Source organism: Fusarium odoratissimum, assembly GCF_000260195.1.
Source record: "Fusarium odoratissimum NRRL 54006 unplaced genomic scaffold supercont1.6, whole genome shotgun sequence".
Taxonomy (NCBI): domain Eukaryota; kingdom Fungi; phylum Ascomycota; class Sordariomycetes; order Hypocreales; family Nectriaceae; genus Fusarium; species Fusarium odoratissimum.
The window spans coordinates 1581732-1600033 of NW_022158692.1; the positions used below are offsets into that span (position 1 = coordinate 1581732).

The following is an 18302-nucleotide window of genomic DNA, read 5'->3' on the forward strand; positions in this document are numbered from 1 at the left end:
TACCAGCAGCGAAATCTCAGTGGCTGGAAGGACCGAGACAAAATGGTCTCGGTACTTGCTATCGCTCGCGAACCAGGCGTGATCTCAAGTAGATATACTTGGTGGCTGGTTGCTAGGCGCAACCCTGAGCCAATCATATCATTTCCGTCACGCCAGGCAGGTACCGCGCGCTTGGCCAATCCGTCACCACCAAACATTCAAAGCCTGTTTCACGCAGGCACGTCCATAACGTTCACTGCACCTTCTGCTACCTACAGCCCCTAAGGTCAGGCTGAGTTTGCAACCCGTCCAATACCATGAGCAACTCATATCGAAGCCGTATTAGCTGGTAGCAGGGAAATTTCTTCTTTTTCTTCATCCCTTCTATACTTTTGAGCTTCCTTCAGTCCCGTTTTCATCAACAATTCTCGCTGTCTCGCTCGCTCGTTAGGACCCACCGTTCCCGTTCACGAAAGGTTGCAAGCCCATCGACACTTGCTCGCCTTTAACGACTCCGTACTTGTGACGACCTCTTACTCCTTTCCTAGGCCGCGACATAACAAAGGCTACCTTAAATCGACAGAATTAGCTTGCGCTCTACATCTCTTTGTTGTGTTCTTAATCATTAATTCGTTTCACGACGCTGATACCCACTACGACTGCCCAGCTACTGACCCACGGCTGCTTTGTTTTCTTTCGATCTGGCTGGTCCCCGCCACTCACGCGAACGGCTTAGCACGAGAATAAACAACTATTTGGTCAAGAAGACCATTGTTGGTCGCCGACTGACGGGTCTATTCCCACCGAATCATTTTATTTCGATCTTGTCCATCGTTTGTCTCATGGCCAGAACACGTCGTTAGGCAACTCCGTCAGCGCCATCACCGTCCGAACCCCCGAACATCCTTCTCAAGCCTCATCACTGGACAGCAACATTTAGTATGGCGCCCACTCCGACGGTCGCCAGTGGCCTTTTAAGACAAGTGATATACTATCATCTCGATAATGCCTCCTACCACAACGGTCTATTCTTCGCCGAACGCTTGCTGGCGCAGGATCCTAGGTCTAGCGAGTCTACATACCTCTATGCCCTATGCCACTTGCGACTAGGCGACTTTCGCTCAGCCTACGACGTTGGCAAACCTATAGGATACCGTGGTGTTCATCTGGGATGTGCTTGGGTTTTTGCTCAAGCATGCTTGGCTCTCGAGCGATACAAGGATGGCATCTCCGCCTTGGAGAAAGCCCGAAGTCTCTGGGCATCGAAATGCAGCTTAGGGAAGCATAGCGCAACCACTAGAACCGCTCTTCCTGATGCGCCTGCAGTTCTTTGTCTTCTTGGACGACTCCATCGCGCATATGACGACAAGAAGAAGGCCGTCGCCTGTTTCGAAGAGGCTCTTCAGCTGAATCCTTTCATGTGGGATGCTTTCGCAGCGCTCTGCGACCTTGGTGTCACCGTCCGTGTACCCAACGTTTTCAAACCCAGCGATACGCTAGTACATAGCTTCGATGCGGAAACAAGCCCTTTAATATCAAGAGAAGGACCTGTACCAATCATTCCAGATATTCCCATGAAGAAGTCCCAACGGAATGCTACAATGGATGTTGCAAGCGATCCCTTCAGCTCCAGTCATTCCCCAACCATCCATGAGCTTACTAACGGCGACTCTGGCCAGGAAATGGATAAGAGCGAATTCATGCAGAAGATCCAAGAGGGACGCATGCGCTATGCGACATCGACTAACAGCAGCTCTGGTTTCGACGGCATGGAGACACCTCCAGGTACGATGTCTTCGGTTACGACATCATCTCGCATTGGCCATTCCCATGAGCCTCCTCAGGCTCCACCTCGAAGGACGCGGCATGCCCAAGCTATCGACCAGGCGCAGGAGGCACCCCCACGAATGAATTATCGCATTGGATCTCGACGCACAAGGGCGCAAGACAAGGGGCACCAAGAACAATCTACAGAAAATGTGATGACTGATGCGTCTAACGCCGCACCCTCAGCATCGTTGCGATCGTCTATACCAGCGGCGGAAAGAAAACGGACTGTATCGGGACACCCGGCACAGCGAACGACAAACTCAGAAGAGCCAGCGACAACTCGACGTAGTGCAAGGCTCAACATGTTTAGACCGTCGTCCAAAGCAAACTCAGGCGCGGCCGGGATGGGAACTTCGGCCGTCAGGGAGCTGAAGAAGGCTAGGCCCCCAATTTCTCGAATCGTTCGACCTGGATCAAGTGGCTCTAGTGTTGGCCGCGTGGTTAGTGGTAATCGCAAACCTCTCGAAGAGGCACAAGCCGATATAGACCACAGCGAGCTACCGAAAGCCAAGGAGATCCCCCCTCCACCGCCGGTGCACAAGACATCGGAGCTTGATGCTCAAAAGCTCGAAGAAGGACTTAGATGGCTGCTCGATCTTGTCAAGAAGCTAGCAAACGGATACTACTCATTATCCCAGTTCCAATGCACCGAGAGCCTTCAGCATTTTCAATCGCTTCCAATGTCTCACCAAAACACACCGTGGGTTTTGGCACAGATGGGTCGAGCTCACTTTGAGCAGGCTTCATATGCCGAGTCAGAGAAGTTCTTCAGGAAGATGCGTGTGCAAGCACCTTCACGACTCGAGGATATGGAGGTATACTCTACAGTTCTCTGGCATCTAAGACGGGAGACGGACCTTTCTTTTCTCGCACATGAGTTGGTTGATTCTGCATGGCTTTCGCCGCAGGCTTGGTGTGCGTTAGGCAATGCTTGGTCATTGGCACGCGACCATGAACAAGCACTCAAGTGTTTCAAGCGAGCCACTCAACTAGATCCCAAATTCGCATATGCTTTCACCTTGCAAGGACACGAGCATGTTACCAACGAAGAATATGATAAGGCACTCACGGCATATCGTCAAGCAATATCAGCCGACCGACGCCATTACAATGCCTACTATGGCATAGGAAGGGTCCAGGAACGTCTCGGCGCTTACGATAAGGCGTACACGCACTTCCATGCAGCCCAAAGCATCAACCCCAACAATGCAGTGCTGATAACTTGCATTGGAACAGTGCTAGAGAAGCAGAAGCAAATAATGCCTGCTCTGCAAGCTTATAGCAAAGCAGTTGACCTCGCACCTCGTGCAGCCCAAACTCGATACAAGAAGGCCAGAGCACTGCTTGCTGTTGGTCAATTAGATGCGGCACAAAAGGAGCTGATGATACTTAAGGATCTGGCGCCAGATGAGGCGACAGTTCACTTCCTCCTCGGCAAACTGTATAGAAGCATGGGCGAAAAGCAGCTCTCAGTGCGTCACTTTACTATTGCCCTTGCCCTGGATCCCAAGGTAAGCCAGCAGAACACCTCACAATTATGTGCTGTTATGTACCGTCCATACTGACAACAAAACAGGCAAGCCAACAGATCAAAGAAGCAATTGAGAGTTTCGAGGACGACGTGGAGATGGACGACTCGATGATGTGATGATTGTAATGAACATTGCGATTTTAACGAGTCTGCACTTGCGTTTGGTAGCCTTGGTTTTGGGACGATCGGCATAATGAAGTATATGGGATGTGGTGGCACTGATTCGTATTGCGAGGGTCGAATATATGGGATGAGGACCGGCGGTCGGCGCTACTGTTGACTTTGTTACGAGAGCATGGGCATGGCATCGGCGTTTTCTGGTATGAATAGGCTTCTTAAGCGGCCTGACTCGCGCGTGCTGTGCAAATGGAAAAAGCGACTTTGCTTTGTGTATATGTAGCATGAGCAGCATACATCCACGCGTTGAGATACCTGTACATTACGGGAATAGGCATTCAGAGATGCGGCGAGTTGATGGATAGATACCCTGATAATCAGAGTCAAAAAGTTGAGCCCATTGTTGTTGCGAATTCACATTTCGGTAGACTTGCTGTGCCGCGATGAGGCTATTCAGGTAGGTTGGTAAAACAACCTTCCTACTAACTTGATGCAACAAGAGCTTCACGCAATCTCCCTACGCAAAATTGCATCTCAGTCCATATTGCTATAATAGATGTATCTGCATGCAGGTAAGGCAAACAGGTTGATCCCCGAAGTGTTCCAATAATACGCCATTTGAGCAGTTTTAAGAAAAAGAGTCGACGTGACTCGAGCTCTTTTTTAGATTAACTACCTCAGAACAGCAGCACAGTGGCGCAACTCAATGCACGTCGTCCTCAGAGAACTGACCCACTCCCCACCTCCAAATTCTGGCTGCAGCTGGACCTGGCACAACGGGAGTGATCTGAGTTGTCAGCCAATCAAAAAATCGAACCACAGCACCTCTCACGCGGGCATCCGAAAACGGCAAAGCGCCTCAATTATAGCGAATTCGGTGTCCATTTTTTCACTGATCCTGCCCGCATTTTAGCAGTGATTTCTGGCGCCTACAGTTGTTGTTTTTACTGATTGCCTACACGTATTTATTCCTCCCCTTCTCGCCCCTCCCCGCAGCGTTTTTTTCCCTTTCACTCTTCTCACTCCGCATCTTCAACGCGTCTCAACGTCATCTACAACATCGCGATAACGCGTCACATTCATCTCTTTTCATCAAGACTTTATCACCTTCATCTATCATCATGACTGGACGTAAGTACTTAGTTTTCTTTTTTTGATGCATTCTTTCGCGTCGATGCATGGTCGTCGATGCTGACCATGATGACGCGTTGATGAATCGCATTCAACTCCAAGCTTCACTCGTCAACATATGCTAACGCTTCATGTTAGGTGGCAAGGGCGGCAAGGGTCTCGGCAAGGGCGGTGCCAAGCGTCACCGAAAGATTTTGCGAGACAACATTCAAGGAATCACCAAGCCCGCTATCCGACGTCTCGCTCGTCGTGGCGGTGTCAAGCGTATTTCTGCTAGTAAGTTGACCACAGCAATGCATTTCCACATTATGAAGATGCTAACCTTCTGCCTTAGTGATCTACGAGGAGACCCGTGGTGTTCTCAAGACCTTCCTCGAGGGTGTCATCCGCGACGCTGTCACCTACACTGAGCACGCCAAGCGCAAGACCGTCACCTCCCTCGACGTCGTCTACGCTCTCAAGCGACAGGGACGTACCCTCTATGGTTTCGGTGGTTAAACAACTTTCTACCTTGATGGTTCACTCTTTAGAAGGATTATTCAGTTGCGCTTGTACGGCACTGGGATGGATGTATTTGACTAAGGCGTTGGGGAAACGGATATGATATTACCATAGGCGTCATGGAAGACGACCTTGCAAATGAATACCACATTGAACATTGATCACTTCATAATTCTCCATTACTCCAGGCATATACCCTCTCGTGATTTATGGCCTGCCCACATTATTACAGCTAGTATAATAGAGAACTTAGGCACCCGTATCAAGATGCGAACATCAGATTTACTGTATTGTATTAAGTTAAAAGCATGGTATCATAAGAACGAGTAACTTTCCTGTCAACATTCAAAGGTATTTCCTCCCAGCTGCCGCTACCCTCGTTCTGAAGACAGGGCTACGCACCTCCATGTTGGCGCGGTAGAAGGGACTCATGATAGCCTTGACCCAATTCTCATAAACTTCCGTAAAGAACATTTTGATGGCTTCTTCAGTAGCTGGACTTGTGGGATTAGCCCCGATGGCAGTTGATGACCGTGATGATGTTCCTGTCGGGATGATGGGTTGATGGAGCAGGAGAAATTTGACGTTGCCGGCGGTGACGAAGCATGATATGTAGTTGTTGAAGAACTTGTCAATACACTTGAGATACCTGTAGAAGAAACAGAGTTTAGTATTATGTCGCGTCGTGTCACTTTTCTTTGTATCGGCCATGCGCAACCCCTTGCCTGCTTCAAAACCGCCCTCTTCGAACGTGTGGGTACAACTCACATCTGTCCATGTGACCACTGGACCTCCTCTGCAATATCAAGACTGGAATGTAAGATGAACTGGTTCAAATGGCGGACTTGATCGCTGAAGCGCGACTGGCCGTCACCGCCCTGTTTAGAGGTGCCAAACTCATGCTCGAATAGAGGGTTGTCCTGAGTGCCGACGATGGCGAAGTAGTAGCTCATGGTGCTGTGTGTTGCATCGGCCGCGGTCTAGCAATATCCTTTGGTTTCGCTGAGTGGAGGCGATTTATTCAAAGCTCTGGAGGCGCCACGTCGATGCTGTCGATGCTGTCGCATACCCTACTTATAATGAACAGAATGAATGAATAGACGTCTGCATTGCTCTGGACTAGGCTAGCTACCTAGTAAATGGAAGCCCCCCCACTGGAGTACCTACAACTCCCCACTGACACGCCGCCCACTGTATCCGGCTCTCACAATGTTCCGCTGAGCTTCTCCGCCAATGCAGCCAACCAGCTTTCCTGCGCTAAGCGTCAGCGCGGCTCAATAGCCGCTGGCTACCGGGAAAAAGTTGACGTTCATTCGACAATCACCAAAAGACTCCTCTGATTGTGTCTCCAACCCGTAACGCTATTCGACAATGTTCGGCGCATTCCGCATTACGAATCCTCTCTCAAGTGGCCTTCTTTGGAAGATCCCCTGGCGGTTGTCCAAGTTCCAGAAACGCCGCCACCGACTTCGCCTGCGAGCTGTCGACAATGTTGTAGCAACTGTTGATGCAGCTCTCGCCAAGAAAGGACAGACCCTCGAGGCTCTTGAGCGATGGAAGGCTGAGATGCCCACCGAGGCTGAGATGCTACCAAAGGACAAATATACCATGTTCGACCGCAAGGCCAAGCGTTACCGCAAGGGCATTCACAGTATGTCACTCTGCTCAGATTACCCAATTGCCCGGATTTCAATGCTGACAATTGCACAGAACTGCCCAAGTGGACAAGGGTATCCCAGCGAATCAACCCTCCTGGTTACTAGAAAGGCGATTTTGCAGAATTGGAGGCAGGACAATCGAGTTGAGGATCTAACGGAGAACGGCGTATTCATCCCATGGCGGGATTTGCAGGCAGATCCGCATTGGGATCTATGTACAACACCTATGTTTCACCTACGAACTTGAGAGGCAATGTGACGACCACATTTCCCGATATGATACAAAACAAAAGGCTTTGGAGACGGTCTCAAATGCTGGTGAAGGAGCAGACCAGTGGCACGCATTGGGATAGAAGATAAGGAAAGAAATACCATATATGCACATAGAAGAGGGGATGCAGCTATTTCCCCAAACATCGAAGGCTCTGTGTTTGAAAATCTAAGGGTATCGAGTCCTAATCGGCCGTTACGGACAACCGCCGCTTCCCTACTGCCCAATTACTTCCCCTCGGCGTATTCGTCTCGCTCTTCGGCTTGTATCGCTCTGCCAACACCTCCTCTGCCCTCATCGAAGTCCTCACGGTACTCGTCGCGAACTTGACCACCAGATTTACCACGGCCAAATTGACGTCCCTCTTCAAAGCCGGGATCCAGGTCGGTACGGATGATGCGCTCGTCGAGCTTGGTGCCGCCAATGTATTTTAGGCAGTCGAGGGCGTCCTGGTGTGTGTAGTACTCAACAAAGCAGAAACCGCAAGGCGTTTTGTTGAAGCGGTCGAGACCCATGACGAGGCGCTTGATCTCGCCGCACTTTGCGAAAAGTTCATAGACCTGCTCTTCGGTTGTGTAGAAGGATCTGTTGGCGTGATGAAAGTCAGCCTTATGCAATTGATCGCTGTGGTATTGTAAGCATTGTAGCGAGGAAAACATACAGGTTGCCGACATAGAGGGTTGTGGCATTGGCTAGAGGGTCAGCCTGGGGCTCTGAAGGTTGGTCATGGTCGTCATCGCGATCGCGTCTCCTCTTGTTCTAGCATGGTGTTAATAAGTGGTTCGAAAAGCGTGGGCAGATACCATACGCGGTTCTGATAGTAGGCGCTCGGCCTGTCGAGCCGCTCTACAGTGTTTCTGACGCCTGGTCGCATTGTCTTGTGACCTTCACTTATCGCGGGTTTCGAAGATGAATCGGAAAGGTTTCGGATTTATCAGAATGGGTAATTGCGCGCAACAAGGTACTGTATTTGCTTCTTGAGCTTCAATAGCTGAGATGATGGATGTTGGTGTAACAAGAGCAGCCTTGCCATGAGAGTGGGCCCTGCAGACAAGTGTGGCGGTGCATGTGGCATTCACATATACCCTGCCTCTTGGTGCTGTGGTTACAAGCGCTAAAGCTTTGAGTGACGGATCGTGCGCCAGCCCCAGGCCTTCAGCCTCGTTATTTTCTTCCAAACATTCAAAGATCGCGACTTGCGCTCAGCTACAACTACTCTGAGAAGCTCATATAGCTCGCATTCTCACCTCGCCAGCTTCGCGAAGCTGTGCAAACATATTCGCCAACGAAGTTTGACTTTGTCCTCTCACCATGCCTAAGGTTAAGAGCTATTCGGCAGCTTGGCTGTCCAGCAACGCTCCCGGCCATCGTCTGTTTGAGCCATCATCTGAGGCGTCCAAGTCTCGTAGTTTGGAGTCAGCATATTCGTCCAAGAAGAAAACCATTCCTGGTCCGCGACGAACCATTGCTCATCGAGGGACTGAAGTATTTGTTGCTGTTGGTCGCGAAATCCGTTGGGGTGATCTTGCGTACTTGAAGGACGAATGGGCAAATCGTTATTCAAAGAGAGGATCATCGCAGGGCATTCGAATCAAGCGTGAGGACTCTACACAGCCATTCGATGACGAGAGCCTAGAGAGCGCTGCTGGATTAAGGGTATGTTCGAGTATCATGACTTATAAATCGGTAGCTAACTTGTCACTGCGCAGACAATCAAGACTCCCGTTGCCGACGACATTCGACAGCTGATCATCTCCCCGAACTCGAACTTTTTGGCCATTCTGACCGCACATACTGTCCATATCTGCGTGCTCCCTGATCCCTCACACCTTACCAGTGAAGATGCTGGCCCTCTTAAACCAAAGATCTTCACGCTTGGTCCAACCACTCACGTTACCTCTCGATCTCCTATCGTCTCGGCCCTCTGGCATCCTTTGGGTGTCAGTGGCTCTTGTATCGTTACGACTACCGCGGATGCCATCGTACGTGTATGGGAATTGTCCACCACCGATCGATGGTCCTTCGACACACCTACTACGTCTGTCGACCTGAAGAAACTGGTGGACGGTACCACTCTGGATCAGGACTTTTCTGCCTCAGCAGCAGCCACCAATACGGCCTTCTCACCTGATTCGTTCGAAATGGAGGTGGCTGCTGCCAGTTTCTCTACTAAAGGGGCTGGCGGTTGGAACCCCATGACGTTGTGGGTGGCGATGCGAGAAGGAGATGTGTACGCCTTGTGTCCTTTGCTGCCTCAGAAATGGGCACCCCCCCCCACATTAATCCCTTCTCTGTCGGTATCGATCGTCACTACTGTTGCAAGTATCGAGGATGATCCGGATGTTGGAGAGCAGGAAAAGTTACTTGCCCAACAGCAATTAGAATGGATGGGAGAGCTAGATTCCCAAGAGCCAACAATCATGGAGGGGCCGATTGGTGAGCCTGTGACGGAGATTTACACGCGACCAACTCGACCGGGGATCATTCCTCGCCTGCAAGGCCCTTTTGAGCTTCAGTCAGATCCTGATACAGGTGATGAGCTGGATACATCGGTTACCGATATGCTCGTCATCGGCAAGAAGACAGAGACGGAGCAGCTTATGATGGGCGAAGAAGAAGATTTGGATATGGACGACGGGGATCAAGAAGGCCTTTCTCTGACCGTGCTCTGCCTCTTGTCAACGAGCGGCCAAGTTCGCGTATATCTTGATCTCGAGGGTGTCCAGGCTCAATGGCTGCCACCCAAGAACAAGAATAAACTTGGTCGGCTACTTGCTGAAGCTGAAACTCCATCTCTTCTTTCCTTCCAGGCCATTGATACAATGACACCCGTGGAAGTGAATGAGGATAGCTGGCCAGTTTTCAGCAACGACGTCACATCTCGCTACAACTTCTTTGTCACACACCATGCTGCGATCACATTTATTTCTCTTACTTCCTGGATCTTCCGTCTTGAGAGCGAGTTGAATGGAGATTCCGAAGCAGGAACTGACTTTAGAATTGGCCTGCTTGTCAACTCTCAGTCTACAAGGGACCGCATCTACTCACAACCCACTGCCGATATTGCGGTGCCCTTAGCTGCATGCAATGTTCTGCGAGACCCTGACGTTGGCTACTTTCTCCTTTCAGCGACTCCCTACGAGCCCATCGCCCTGACCTTCGACACACCAGAAGTCGATCTTGCTCCAATTCGTCAAGAAAGCCCCAGCTATGAACGGGAAGCTAGTATGGCACCACTGGACTTTTATGAGCCTCGCCCCGTGTTCAACCCGTCTCATACATTTGATGAGGGCTCTGCTCTGCCTACACTGCTTGAGAGGCTCCGCACATCCCGTCACAAGACAGTTGTCAACCAGGAAGTAAGACTAAGCCCACTTACGTTGCAAATCTTTACCGATGCGCATAAGGTCTTGGCAGATGAGACGCATCGCCTTGGAATGGCTGCGGCTGAAGTATTCCGGCGATGTGAACTTCTTCAGAGTGAGCTTAAGCAACAAGTCATGAAGGCGAACGAGGTAAAGGGTAAGATCGACACAATCAACGGGTCGCACCGTGATGGAGAGGCGGATAATGCCATGTACGATCGGCGAGTTAGTGCAGCAAGGGACCGCCAGGACCGGCTGACTGAGCGCCTCGAAAACCTACGCAAGATTGTAGGTAAGGCGACCACGCGTGACTTGAGTGCCAAGGAACGTGCCTTTGTTGAGGAAGTGAAGTCCATGGAAGCCAGCATCTCGGCTCCGGATTACGCGGAGCTGGCATCAGGCAAATCCAAGGCGACACCGGCACAGGCTAAGCAGCTGTGGAAACGTCTGGAAGACATTAAGCACCTGCAGGCTGACCTTACTGCCGAAGTGGAGGCCATGAACAAGGCGACAGGGGAGACAGATGGGCCCGCTACACCTTCGGCCGAGTTACGGATCCCACAAGAGGTTCGCCGGGCGAAGTTGCAGCAGGTCCAAGGACTTCTATCAAGGGAAACAGCCTTGGTGGATGCTGTCACTGCACGACTGGAACGGCTGCAAACCAGTGTCTGAAACTGATATATGTACGATACCTACGACTCTGCAGAGTATAATAAGAAGTGCTTCCGTTGGATTTTCTATCCATTCTCTCATTCCTTGACAAAATTTTCCCAGGACAACCATTCTTCGCAATGGGAGGCAAGTGAAGTAGTCAAACCTAAGACTGCCTCTCATTGGCATCTTTACACATTGAAGCCAGCAGAGAGGGGCAATTCGAAGTTAAGGCAGAGATCGTCATAGCAACAATTACATACACGATTGCCAAGCACATATCTTGGATAACAAGACAACTCGACCAAAAGCAAAAACGGTTGACCAAGGAAACAAGGCTTTGGCATCCCTATCTATAACTCCGCGGCAACACAATTGGGCTGACAAGCCCCCTTTTCATTATCAGCGAAATATATTACTTTGTTGAGAAGTTGAGTTGAGACAGGCTGGTACGTTGTGCTTGGCTGTGGGCCAATCATTCTCACGAGGCGGATCGCAGCCATGAATCAACCTGCTGAGCTTTTTTGTGGCTACACGATGATTGTTTGGTTTCTTGAGCGTTTGCTAATTGTTTTATTCTAGTTTGTGTATGATTTCCTAAAAAAAAAAAAAGAAACGAGAATAAAGCTCGGAAACCAAGAAAGAACGCATTTGCTTTGGTTTTGTGGTTGTGTGACAAGCTGAAGGACACAACAAGGCAGAAACTTGAGCACGGTTGGGTGCTTACCACACACGAACAATACAGGGAGATCCTTGGGCATCTACTGGCCCAAATGGGTTGCCTTAAATGCAGCCCGCAGTCTGTCGGAATGCATAGTGTCCGTTCCTGGTATCAGCCATTGGCCATTAGCCCATGGAACAATACCTATTTTGGTTTCTCTGCGGATAGCCACGATAGTCCACGACGTGTCTTCTTATGAGGTTCTACCAAGGCGCTTCGTGGTATCACGATTACGAATTGTCTGCTGTTGGACTCTACCAGACTTACACGGCATGAATTACGAGAAATGGCCTCGGTAACGGGAATCAAAGTCAGAGCATCGCGGCCTCTGCGCGACGTTTGTTTTGCAAGCCTTTGTGCCAAGTATCTCCTGTATTGCTCGGCTATACATACCTCCCAAACCGGGATAGACATGACTGGCCGCCTTATTCCATATGGGGGCGTCATCTATCGGCTTGTTAGAAACACCTTCCCTGCAGGCTTTGTGAGGTATTATACATAGATGTTTTTGACACTGGGCACACCACACACCACCACCCAGTTTGCTGTTCCTACATAAAGGTGTTGCACTTCCACCTTTACAAAGCTCAACTCTACCACGCCATCATCTCTGTTCAGCACATCGAGCAGTCCTTTACTAACCCCTTTTCTTCATCAATGACCTTGTTGCGTCGAGCCTGTCAGGATCCAGCACTTCCACCTCAGTCAGATATGGCACCTCATCTTATGGATTCGAAGGGTTTCATTCTGCGTGAGTCTGAACCTTAACTTTGACCGATTCATTTGCGGATACGTTACTGACTTGACCGGACTAAAGAGAACTGCCGTGTGTCCGCCGAAAGCTCGGATGCTGACTTCGAAGTCCTGACTCGGATCGACCTAAGTCGTCAGTGGCATGCTTTCGTTCTCAAGACAGAAGGCGGGAAACGCACCAAATATCTTGAGGAGAAGGCCCCCCGACCCGAGCGTGCACTCGAACTGCTTCACGAGGCCTCGGCTCGTTTGGTAGATCAGTATGTGACCTGTCACGGCTACGATCTTCCTCCTGGTGCTACCAAGAGCTCATCTGGTATGCGCGGTGGTTCAGTGAAACCAGATGTCATTGCTTGTAGTTCCTCTGACAGCGAAGCCTTTGCCCCGGACTCTGACGACTCTGCACTTCCTCCCCGTCGCTCCCACCGACGAAGCCATCGCAGTGGCCGAGCGGCTGGCGAAGCAGCCAACACACGACCAGACCGAGCAGAGGCAGATTCAGGTAGCGACAGTGATGAGCCTACTAGCCGCCGTACCCCTTTTTGGAGGGGATCTCCTCCTCGTCCAGCGGGAATGCCATCTCACGGTCACCCCCCTCCCCCTCAACCATGGGGTTACTCGATGCCAATACAGGCACAAGCATCAGCACCGGCACCAGTCCCTGCCCCTATTCCAGGCATTCGACCAGGTCCCTCGATGGTTCCTCCACCACCAGGTAGAAGCATTTCCATTCCGCCCATGGTTGGCAAGTCGTATCCTGCACGTCTCAACATTACCTGGCCAGGCAATGGAAAGAGGAACATGCTTGTCAATGTCTCGCCAACCGTTCACTACCTCCAGCAAGCTGCAGTCAACGAGGCAAACATGCGCCCCACGGGGTTTGTCAACTCATCTTCGGCACCGTACCTCCCTCTGCCGAATCGTTCTAGCAATGGTCACGCTCTTCTCAGAGCCATGGTACGCCGTGTCACACTGGACGAGGACGACACTTATGAGATCGCGGCTTTTGGAAATGACTTATCTGCCTTGTTCCGCAGTACTTCGAGCATCCCCAAGTTCGAGATTGAAATCATCAATGCCAACATTGTCCCCATCTTTCCACCAATGCCGCCTCCTCCGCGCCCTGCCTCGGTTGCCTCCTCGCGAAGCAGCATCGAAATTGCGGACTAAATCAGGAAATTTCTTTGCACCACTCACAAGCACTGAGGACGGTGCCACACAGTCTTTTCAGAGGGCAATCATGTATCAGTGAGCATACGGCCAAGGCGAAACGGTTTGAATAGGTGAGTTAAACTAGGGTATTGAGACGGGAGTTTGGGATGACGAGAGATGTCTGCCACTTAACAAACTGTGCACATTGGGTCACCGGCGCGTTATTGAGTCAGGGGTGTTTTATTTCTTAGCCATTCTTCGCCAAACTTGTTAACACTAGAATGGTACTTCGTGAATAGAGGTTGTCGTTGTTGGACTTGACTTTACAACCATGAACGTGAACTGAAATGGTTACATATTCAGCATCTGGCCGTCTCTATTAGTTAGAGGAAACCTTATTGTGCTTTCTGCAGATTCGAACCGTTACCCCTGATACTTGCACTTGTGTTACTGCAGGCCTGTGCGAATATAATGACGAGTAACATTTGAGGTCGATAATCTGATACTGTGTCTAGATCTATGCTCCTATTGGCAGAATATTTCAAAGCACACGCACGGGCAGCCATAAGTTGAGCGACTAAGACCTGCTCAGCTCCCGCCTCACTTTATCGGCAAGATGACGGTAGTGACTCGAACTTTACCACTGCAACGCATTATAATTGATGATCATGGCCTCATGGAGATAGCAGGATCAACGGGAACTAATCGACGCTAGGAGGACATTGATAAAGGGGAGTTGTCGAATGAGGCGGTAAAGAACGTGTGGCTGATGTGCAATCTAATGCAGCCTCGAGCAGGGATTTAGCACGGGAAACAGGGATTCTTCAAGTTAGTGAAGACGAATATCATGGCTACTCTTGACGATATCACAAGATGAAAATGTGATATATGTCACAAACTTGAGTGCAGACGAAGGGTGTCACCACGTTGTTGTTGATGAACAAATGAAGGTCAAACATGACCAGTAGATTTGAGAACAGCTCATCTCCGTAGTGGCTGACCATATTCTTCACCGACTGGATATTACGCACGCATATGCATATGGCGTCCAGCCCATCGGGATGCCGTGTTACTGTTACTTGGCATAGCGTATAGGCAACCGCCTCTGAAGAGAATCCTGGAGCAGCTCGCCAATGTCGATAGCCTCACGGCATGTCATAACACGAATTGGAGAGGATTGTATACATCAGATGCATGAAAACAAGGGTATCATCAGGCCAAGTGACTGGTTCAAAAAGGCTTGCCACAGAATAAGCCTTGGAGATGAGCTGAGGGCCCCAACAAGTGCTTGTGCTATGGGCGCGGCCCACAACGTTCGGCTTCCGACAGCACGGTAAGAGCGGTTATGGAAACGAGGCGAGACGGGATATGGGTTTAGACTGGTTATAGTGTGTAGATGGAGACAAGGGTGAAGGGGGGAGGCAAGATCCTGGCGGTGTAGAGAAGGCCTTGTTTTGGCGAGGCTTGAGTGGAAAGGAGCTGCGAGAAGAGAATAGAGTTTGGTGATTATGAAACAATACACCACGTTGATGTCACCTTAGCCGTGACAAGGCGTACTAGCTTTCCACAAAGACTAGAGGTGAAGATTGCTTGCCTTGACGATGTGTAAGAATTGTATAGGGGGCTCCAACTAACACAATGCATTTCTTGGTCTACACAGCCAACTGTGCTGCATAGCACTGTAGTGTAGTGTCAGCCCATAACTTGATTCTAGAGCAGTCTGTTGTATACTGTGCTGTTTCACTACTTTTATCTACCACGGATGACCTTTCACCTGAAACCTGTGACAGCATCAACCTGTACTCCACGCCTTGCATTCATCACTCCCTCTTCCTCTCTTCCAATGCTGCAAACGCCCTGGCAACCTGCAGCCAACTATCTTGCAGCAACACTACATCCTCAAGTTAGCCTAGGTGCTTGAAGTCGATGGTCTAACTCACCGAGGGGTACAATGGCCCAAGGCAGGTTGAAACCAACATAATAGATCCAAAAGTACAGAGTCTCCGGGCGGCTGTACGCCACGCCATGCACTCTCGACTCATTCCAGTTGGTCAGGTAATATAACGCAACGCCGTACACATGTGCAGTACAGACGATGACCTGCACGACGTGGCGACTGTGCCAATCCCTAAGTATACCTACGACGGCGAGGAATGAGAGGGGTCCCCAGGCGAGCTGTAGAGGCTGTGTAAGCCAATGAAGCGAGAGAAGCATGCCTAACTTACACATGTGATGGTCTCTACGCTCACGGTGAAGATGTCGTGGGTCAGGTAGCGGGAGTCTGATAGAGTGTATTCCTTCCACAGCTGGGCGAAGAGGGACGACATGCCAGGGAGTTGATAGCGGTAGACAAGATAGTATCCTTGACAAGTAAGCACCCTGACGTTGTGACGGGGTCATTTTCTCTTTGCCTCACCTTCAAAGGCGATGTGCAAGAAACCGCCTGCAATCAACTCCCAGTTAGTCTCTTCATCCTCTTCTTTTGTATAAGTGCAGGACTTGACTTACACAGCGCAAACCAAGCAGCAGCAAATTTATCGATAGGCCGCACAGGCTTTGCAGTACGTGTCGTTTGCCAAAGTGTAAGTCCAATCACAGCACCAACGATTGCACCGAAGGTAGCTATCAACTCTGCCACTGGTGTGCTGTTGGGGAGATATCCTGGGATAGCGGCGTCAACGGGAAAGTATGGATGCTTAAGGTCAGCCATTGTGCAACTTTGGGACAATCTATGATCATCAGCAGGTAGAAGAGTCGACTAGTAGGACTCATTAGAGACCGAAGAACTTTGAGCTCTAGTGTAAACTCAATGGACTTGTGTAATCAGAATATTGAACAGACAGACACACGGCAGTTGTTTGGTGATGGTTTAATTAACCCCTTGTTCATCACGTGATGGCATCGACCACATGCAATTTCATTCCGTCTCTTGAGCATATGAATTTTCATGTAGTTACGGAGTAGTATCAATCGATATATTGCAGAGTCGTATTTCTAACTGCCTGACTTGGGCGGCATTTCGTGTGTTTCGACTCATTCAAATCCGACTTGAACCCTTGCAAACGTAGGCCAACCCCAATATCTCTAATGGTGACAATAATATATATACAGAAACTTATGAACAACACACTCAATCAAATCCTTAATAGTACACATCCCCCTTCATGAGTACCCTGGCCGTCCGTAAGAGTTGCGCAGACTCAATCTTCCCATCTCGAATGACAGTCCCAATGTCAACTTTGCCACTTGGATGCCCAATACTAACCGTCTCCTTTGACCGGCCCTCTATCAGATCAGACGCAAGTGTCCCTTTGAGTTGGGAAGCAGCCCCGAGGCAGAGCGCTAGAGTTAACGGCACAGCCTTGTGTGCCTGGCCCATGGACAAAGCAAGGCATCTGATATCAACGTCTGGCGAACCACTCGAGGGGAACAAAAGGACAATTTTGGGAACACTCTCCGTGTTGGGATCGAGGCCCATGAGACTAGCACCGGCTCGACGTATCTCTCCAAGCTTTTCCTTGAGTTCGGGGTTTGACTCGACGATAGCTGGTGTGAGAGACATGTGATCAGCAAGTCCCAAGCTTTCAGTAGTGATGAAAACACCGGGATTTCCCACATCAACGAGAGATGCCTTGATCTTGGTACCGTCTTGCAGTTGGAGGACATCCACGGGGTTTCCCGTTGGAAGAGCTTTGCCGGTCTTCGCACCAGCAGGATCAATGAAGCTCATGATGACCTTGGAGCCTGTTCCCGGAACCCCGTCCATGGCATACTCTCCTTGATGCGCATACTTGAGAGGCTCGCCTTCAACTTGAAACTTTGAACTCATGACCTTATTAGTGTTGGTATTCAAGAACCGCACAGTGGCCCACTGCAATCCATTCTCATCCTGCTCAACAGCCTTGGCCTGAGCCGACAGCAGCCCACTATCCCACGCCGCAGGGCCAACTAAGGACGACATGTTGCCGCAATTCCCAGCCATATCGAGGCTTCCATCGCGGATTCCAACCTGCACAAATGTGAAATCCACATCCACGTCTTCTCTCGAAGGTGATCCAAGGATGACGATCTTTGAGGTCGACGAGATGCCAGAGCCCATGCCATTGAGCTGGCGTCCGTAGGGGTCGGGCGAGCCCATTGCTGGAGGGAGTATTTTATGCCATTGGGATTCTGGGGGAAGATCTTTACGGTGGATGACGAGACCGTTTGATGTTCCGCCACGGGCAAACCATGCAGGGAAGCTTGAGGCTGGTGTTGAGGTGGTCATCAGGCGGGTTTGGGAGAGTCCAACTGAACGGATGATGTGTCGTGATAAGGGTTTACAAGTTGCCATGATTGCCGTACTCCAGCCGAATAAATCTATAAAAGGTGTTTATAAGTCGAGAGGATGTTATATAAAGGTTCAAGCTGCCCGGGGATAGCTCGGAGGTCCGAGACCAGAGTTCGGATGGTGAACTAGAGGAGTGAGAGGAGCTGAATGTTTAGTGGTTGATGCGCTGTAACATCACTGCATCTACCTTTGCTTCAACTTGGACTTCTAAAACATTGTATCAATTCCTTTCTTCGTCAAAGCAAAACAACAATGCTGCCCTGGTCCCAGCGTGTATCTATCTAACTGCATGAACTAAACTTGCTCTGACAA

General features: G+C 50.1%; 9 protein-coding genes across 11 annotated transcripts; 5 read left to right on the top strand and 4 right to left on the bottom strand.

The window, feature by feature from the left end:
* The first annotated feature begins 212 nt into the window (after nt 1–212).
* Nucleotides 213–4170, top strand: FOIG_05185 (anaphase-promoting complex subunit 3). The gene is made up of 2 exons (XM_031203682.1): nt 213–3320; nt 3386–4170. Exons 1-2 carry the CDS (start codon nt 921–923, stop codon nt 3455–3457), a joined length of 2472 nt encoding a protein of 823 aa, XP_031067261.1. The 5' UTR covers nt 213–920; the 3' UTR covers nt 3458–4170.
* A 228-nt stretch (nt 4171–4398) lies between these two features.
* FOIG_05186 (histone H4) lies at nt 4399–6202 on the top strand. 2 transcript variants are annotated; one of them, XM_031203683.1, is made up of 3 exons: nt 4399–4588; nt 4727–4864; nt 4923–6202. In XM_031203683.1, the coding sequence occupies exons 1-3, from the start codon at nt 4579–4581 to the stop codon at nt 5084–5086; spliced, it is 312 nt and encodes a 103-aa protein (XP_031067262.1). In that variant the 5' UTR covers nt 4399–4578; the 3' UTR covers nt 5087–6202. The 2 variants fall into 2 exon arrangements, with proteins under 2 accessions (XP_031067262.1, XP_031067263.1); XM_031203684.1 differs by having other exon boundaries at nt 4399–4864.
* Nucleotides 4954–6240, bottom strand: FOIG_05187 (uncharacterized protein). The gene is made up of 2 exons (XM_031203685.1): nt 5858–6240; nt 4954–5738 (listed from the first exon to the last, which is right to left on the bottom strand). The coding sequence occupies exons 1-2, from the start codon at nt 6040–6042 to the stop codon at nt 5435–5437; spliced, it is 489 nt and encodes a 162-aa protein (XP_031067264.1). The 5' UTR covers nt 6043–6240; the 3' UTR covers nt 4954–5434.
* A 119-nt stretch (nt 6241–6359) lies between these two features.
* FOIG_05188 (uncharacterized protein) lies at nt 6360–7397 on the top strand. Its single transcript, XM_031203686.1, has 2 exons — nt 6360–6740; nt 6800–7397. Exons 1-2 carry the CDS (start codon nt 6597–6599, stop codon nt 6992–6994), a joined length of 339 nt encoding a protein of 112 aa, XP_031067265.1. The 5' UTR covers nt 6360–6596; the 3' UTR covers nt 6995–7397.
* On the bottom strand, nt 7042–8048 carry FOIG_05189 (uncharacterized protein). Its single transcript, XM_031203687.1, has 3 exons — nt 7827–8048; nt 7680–7777; nt 7042–7603 (listed from the first exon to the last, which is right to left on the bottom strand). Exons 1-3 carry the CDS (start codon nt 7890–7892, stop codon nt 7246–7248), a joined length of 522 nt encoding a protein of 173 aa, XP_031067266.1. The 5' UTR covers nt 7893–8048; the 3' UTR covers nt 7042–7245.
* Nucleotides 8049–8105: 57 nt separating this feature from the next.
* Nucleotides 8106–11401, top strand: FOIG_05190 (uncharacterized protein). Its single transcript, XM_031203688.1, has 2 exons — nt 8106–8674; nt 8728–11401. The coding sequence occupies exons 1-2, from the start codon at nt 8330–8332 to the stop codon at nt 11053–11055; spliced, it is 2673 nt and encodes an 890-aa protein (XP_031067267.1). The 5' UTR covers nt 8106–8329; the 3' UTR covers nt 11056–11401.
* Nucleotides 11402–12189: 788 nt separating this feature from the next.
* FOIG_05191 (uncharacterized protein) lies at nt 12190–13895 on the top strand. The gene is made up of 2 exons (XM_031203689.1): nt 12190–12506; nt 12573–13895. The coding sequence occupies exons 1-2, from the start codon at nt 12413–12415 to the stop codon at nt 13676–13678; spliced, it is 1200 nt and encodes a 399-aa protein (XP_031067268.1). The 5' UTR covers nt 12190–12412; the 3' UTR covers nt 13679–13895.
* Nucleotides 13896–15239: 1344 nt separating this feature from the next.
* On the bottom strand, nt 15240–16489 carry FOIG_05192 (uncharacterized protein). 2 transcript variants are annotated; one of them, XM_031203690.1, is made up of 5 exons: nt 16169–16489; nt 16077–16103; nt 15886–16022; nt 15601–15835; nt 15240–15551 (listed from the first exon to the last, which is right to left on the bottom strand). In XM_031203690.1, the coding sequence occupies exons 1-5, from the start codon at nt 16368–16370 to the stop codon at nt 15481–15483; spliced, it is 672 nt and encodes a 223-aa protein (XP_031067269.1). In that variant the 5' UTR covers nt 16371–16489; the 3' UTR covers nt 15240–15480. The 2 variants fall into 2 exon arrangements, with proteins under 2 accessions (XP_031067269.1, XP_031067270.1); XM_031203691.1 differs by having other exon boundaries at nt 15253–15835; nt 16169–16480.
* Nucleotides 16490–16592: 103 nt separating this feature from the next.
* FOIG_05193 (uncharacterized protein) lies at nt 16593–18107 on the bottom strand. The gene has a single exon (XM_031203692.1). It carries the CDS (start codon nt 17991–17993, stop codon nt 16803–16805), a length of 1191 nt encoding a protein of 396 aa, XP_031067271.1. The 5' UTR covers nt 17994–18107; the 3' UTR covers nt 16593–16802.
* Nucleotides 18108–18302: the final 195 nt, after the last annotated feature.

Bases quoted from the DNA above. Each gene is read 5' to 3' on its own strand.
- FOIG_05185 (XM_031203682.1), top strand. From the start codon at position 921: ATGGCGCCCACTCCGACGGTCGCCAGTGGCCTTTTAAGACAAGTGATA. The intron at 3,321-3,385 runs GTAAGCCAGCAG...ACAACAAAACAG, and splicing joins CCCTTGCCCTGGATCCCAAG to GCAAGCCAACAGATCAAAGA.
- FOIG_05186 (XM_031203683.1), top strand. The intron at 4,865-4,922 runs GTAAGTTGACCA...CTTCTGCCTTAG, and splicing joins TGTCAAGCGTATTTCTGCTA to TGATCTACGAGGAGACCCGT.
- FOIG_05187 (XM_031203685.1), bottom strand. From the start codon at position 6,042: ATGAGCTACTACTTCGCCATCGTCGGCACTCAGGACAACCCTCTATTC. The intron at 5,739-5,857 runs GTGAGTTGTACC...TTTCTTCTACAG, and splicing joins CAGTGGTCACATGGACAGAT to GTATCTCAAGTGTATTGACA.
- FOIG_05188 (XM_031203686.1), top strand. From the start codon at position 6,597: ATGCAGCTCTCGCCAAGAAAGGACAGACCCTCGAGGCTCTTGAGCGAT. The intron at 6,741-6,799 runs GTATGTCACTCT...ACAATTGCACAG, and splicing joins TTACCGCAAGGGCATTCACA to AACTGCCCAAGTGGACAAGG.
- FOIG_05189 (XM_031203687.1), bottom strand. From the start codon at position 7,892: ATGCGACCAGGCGTCAGAAACACTGTAGAGCGGCTCGACAGGCCGAGC. The intron at 7,778-7,826 runs GTATGGTATCTG...ACACCATGCTAG, and splicing joins GCGCCTACTATCAGAACCGC to AACAAGAGGAGACGCGATCG. The intron at 7,604-7,679 runs GTATGTTTTCCT...TCACGCCAACAG, and splicing joins ACCCTCTATGTCGGCAACCT to ATCCTTCTACACAACCGAAG.
- FOIG_05190 (XM_031203688.1), top strand. From the start codon at position 8,330: ATGCCTAAGGTTAAGAGCTATTCGGCAGCTTGGCTGTCCAGCAACGCT. The intron at 8,675-8,727 runs GTATGTTCGAGT...GTCACTGCGCAG, and splicing joins AGAGCGCTGCTGGATTAAGG to ACAATCAAGACTCCCGTTGC.
- FOIG_05191 (XM_031203689.1), top strand. From the start codon at position 12,413: ATGACCTTGTTGCGTCGAGCCTGTCAGGATCCAGCACTTCCACCTCAG. The intron at 12,507-12,572 runs GTGAGTCTGAAC...ACCGGACTAAAG, and splicing joins TTCGAAGGGTTTCATTCTGC to AGAACTGCCGTGTGTCCGCC.
- FOIG_05192 (XM_031203690.1), bottom strand. From the start codon at position 16,370: ATGGCTGACCTTAAGCATCCATACTTTCCCGTTGACGCCGCTATCCCA. The intron at 16,023-16,076 runs GTGAGGCAAAGA...TTACTTGTCAAG, and splicing joins CTTGCACATCGCCTTTGAAG to GATACTATCTTGTCTACCGC. The intron at 15,836-15,885 runs GTAAGTTAGGCA...CAGCCTCTACAG, and splicing joins GCGTAGAGACCATCACATGT to CTCGCCTGGGGACCCCTCTC.
- FOIG_05193 (XM_031203692.1), bottom strand. From the start codon at position 17,993: ATGGCAACTTGTAAACCCTTATCACGACACATCATCCGTTCAGTTGGA.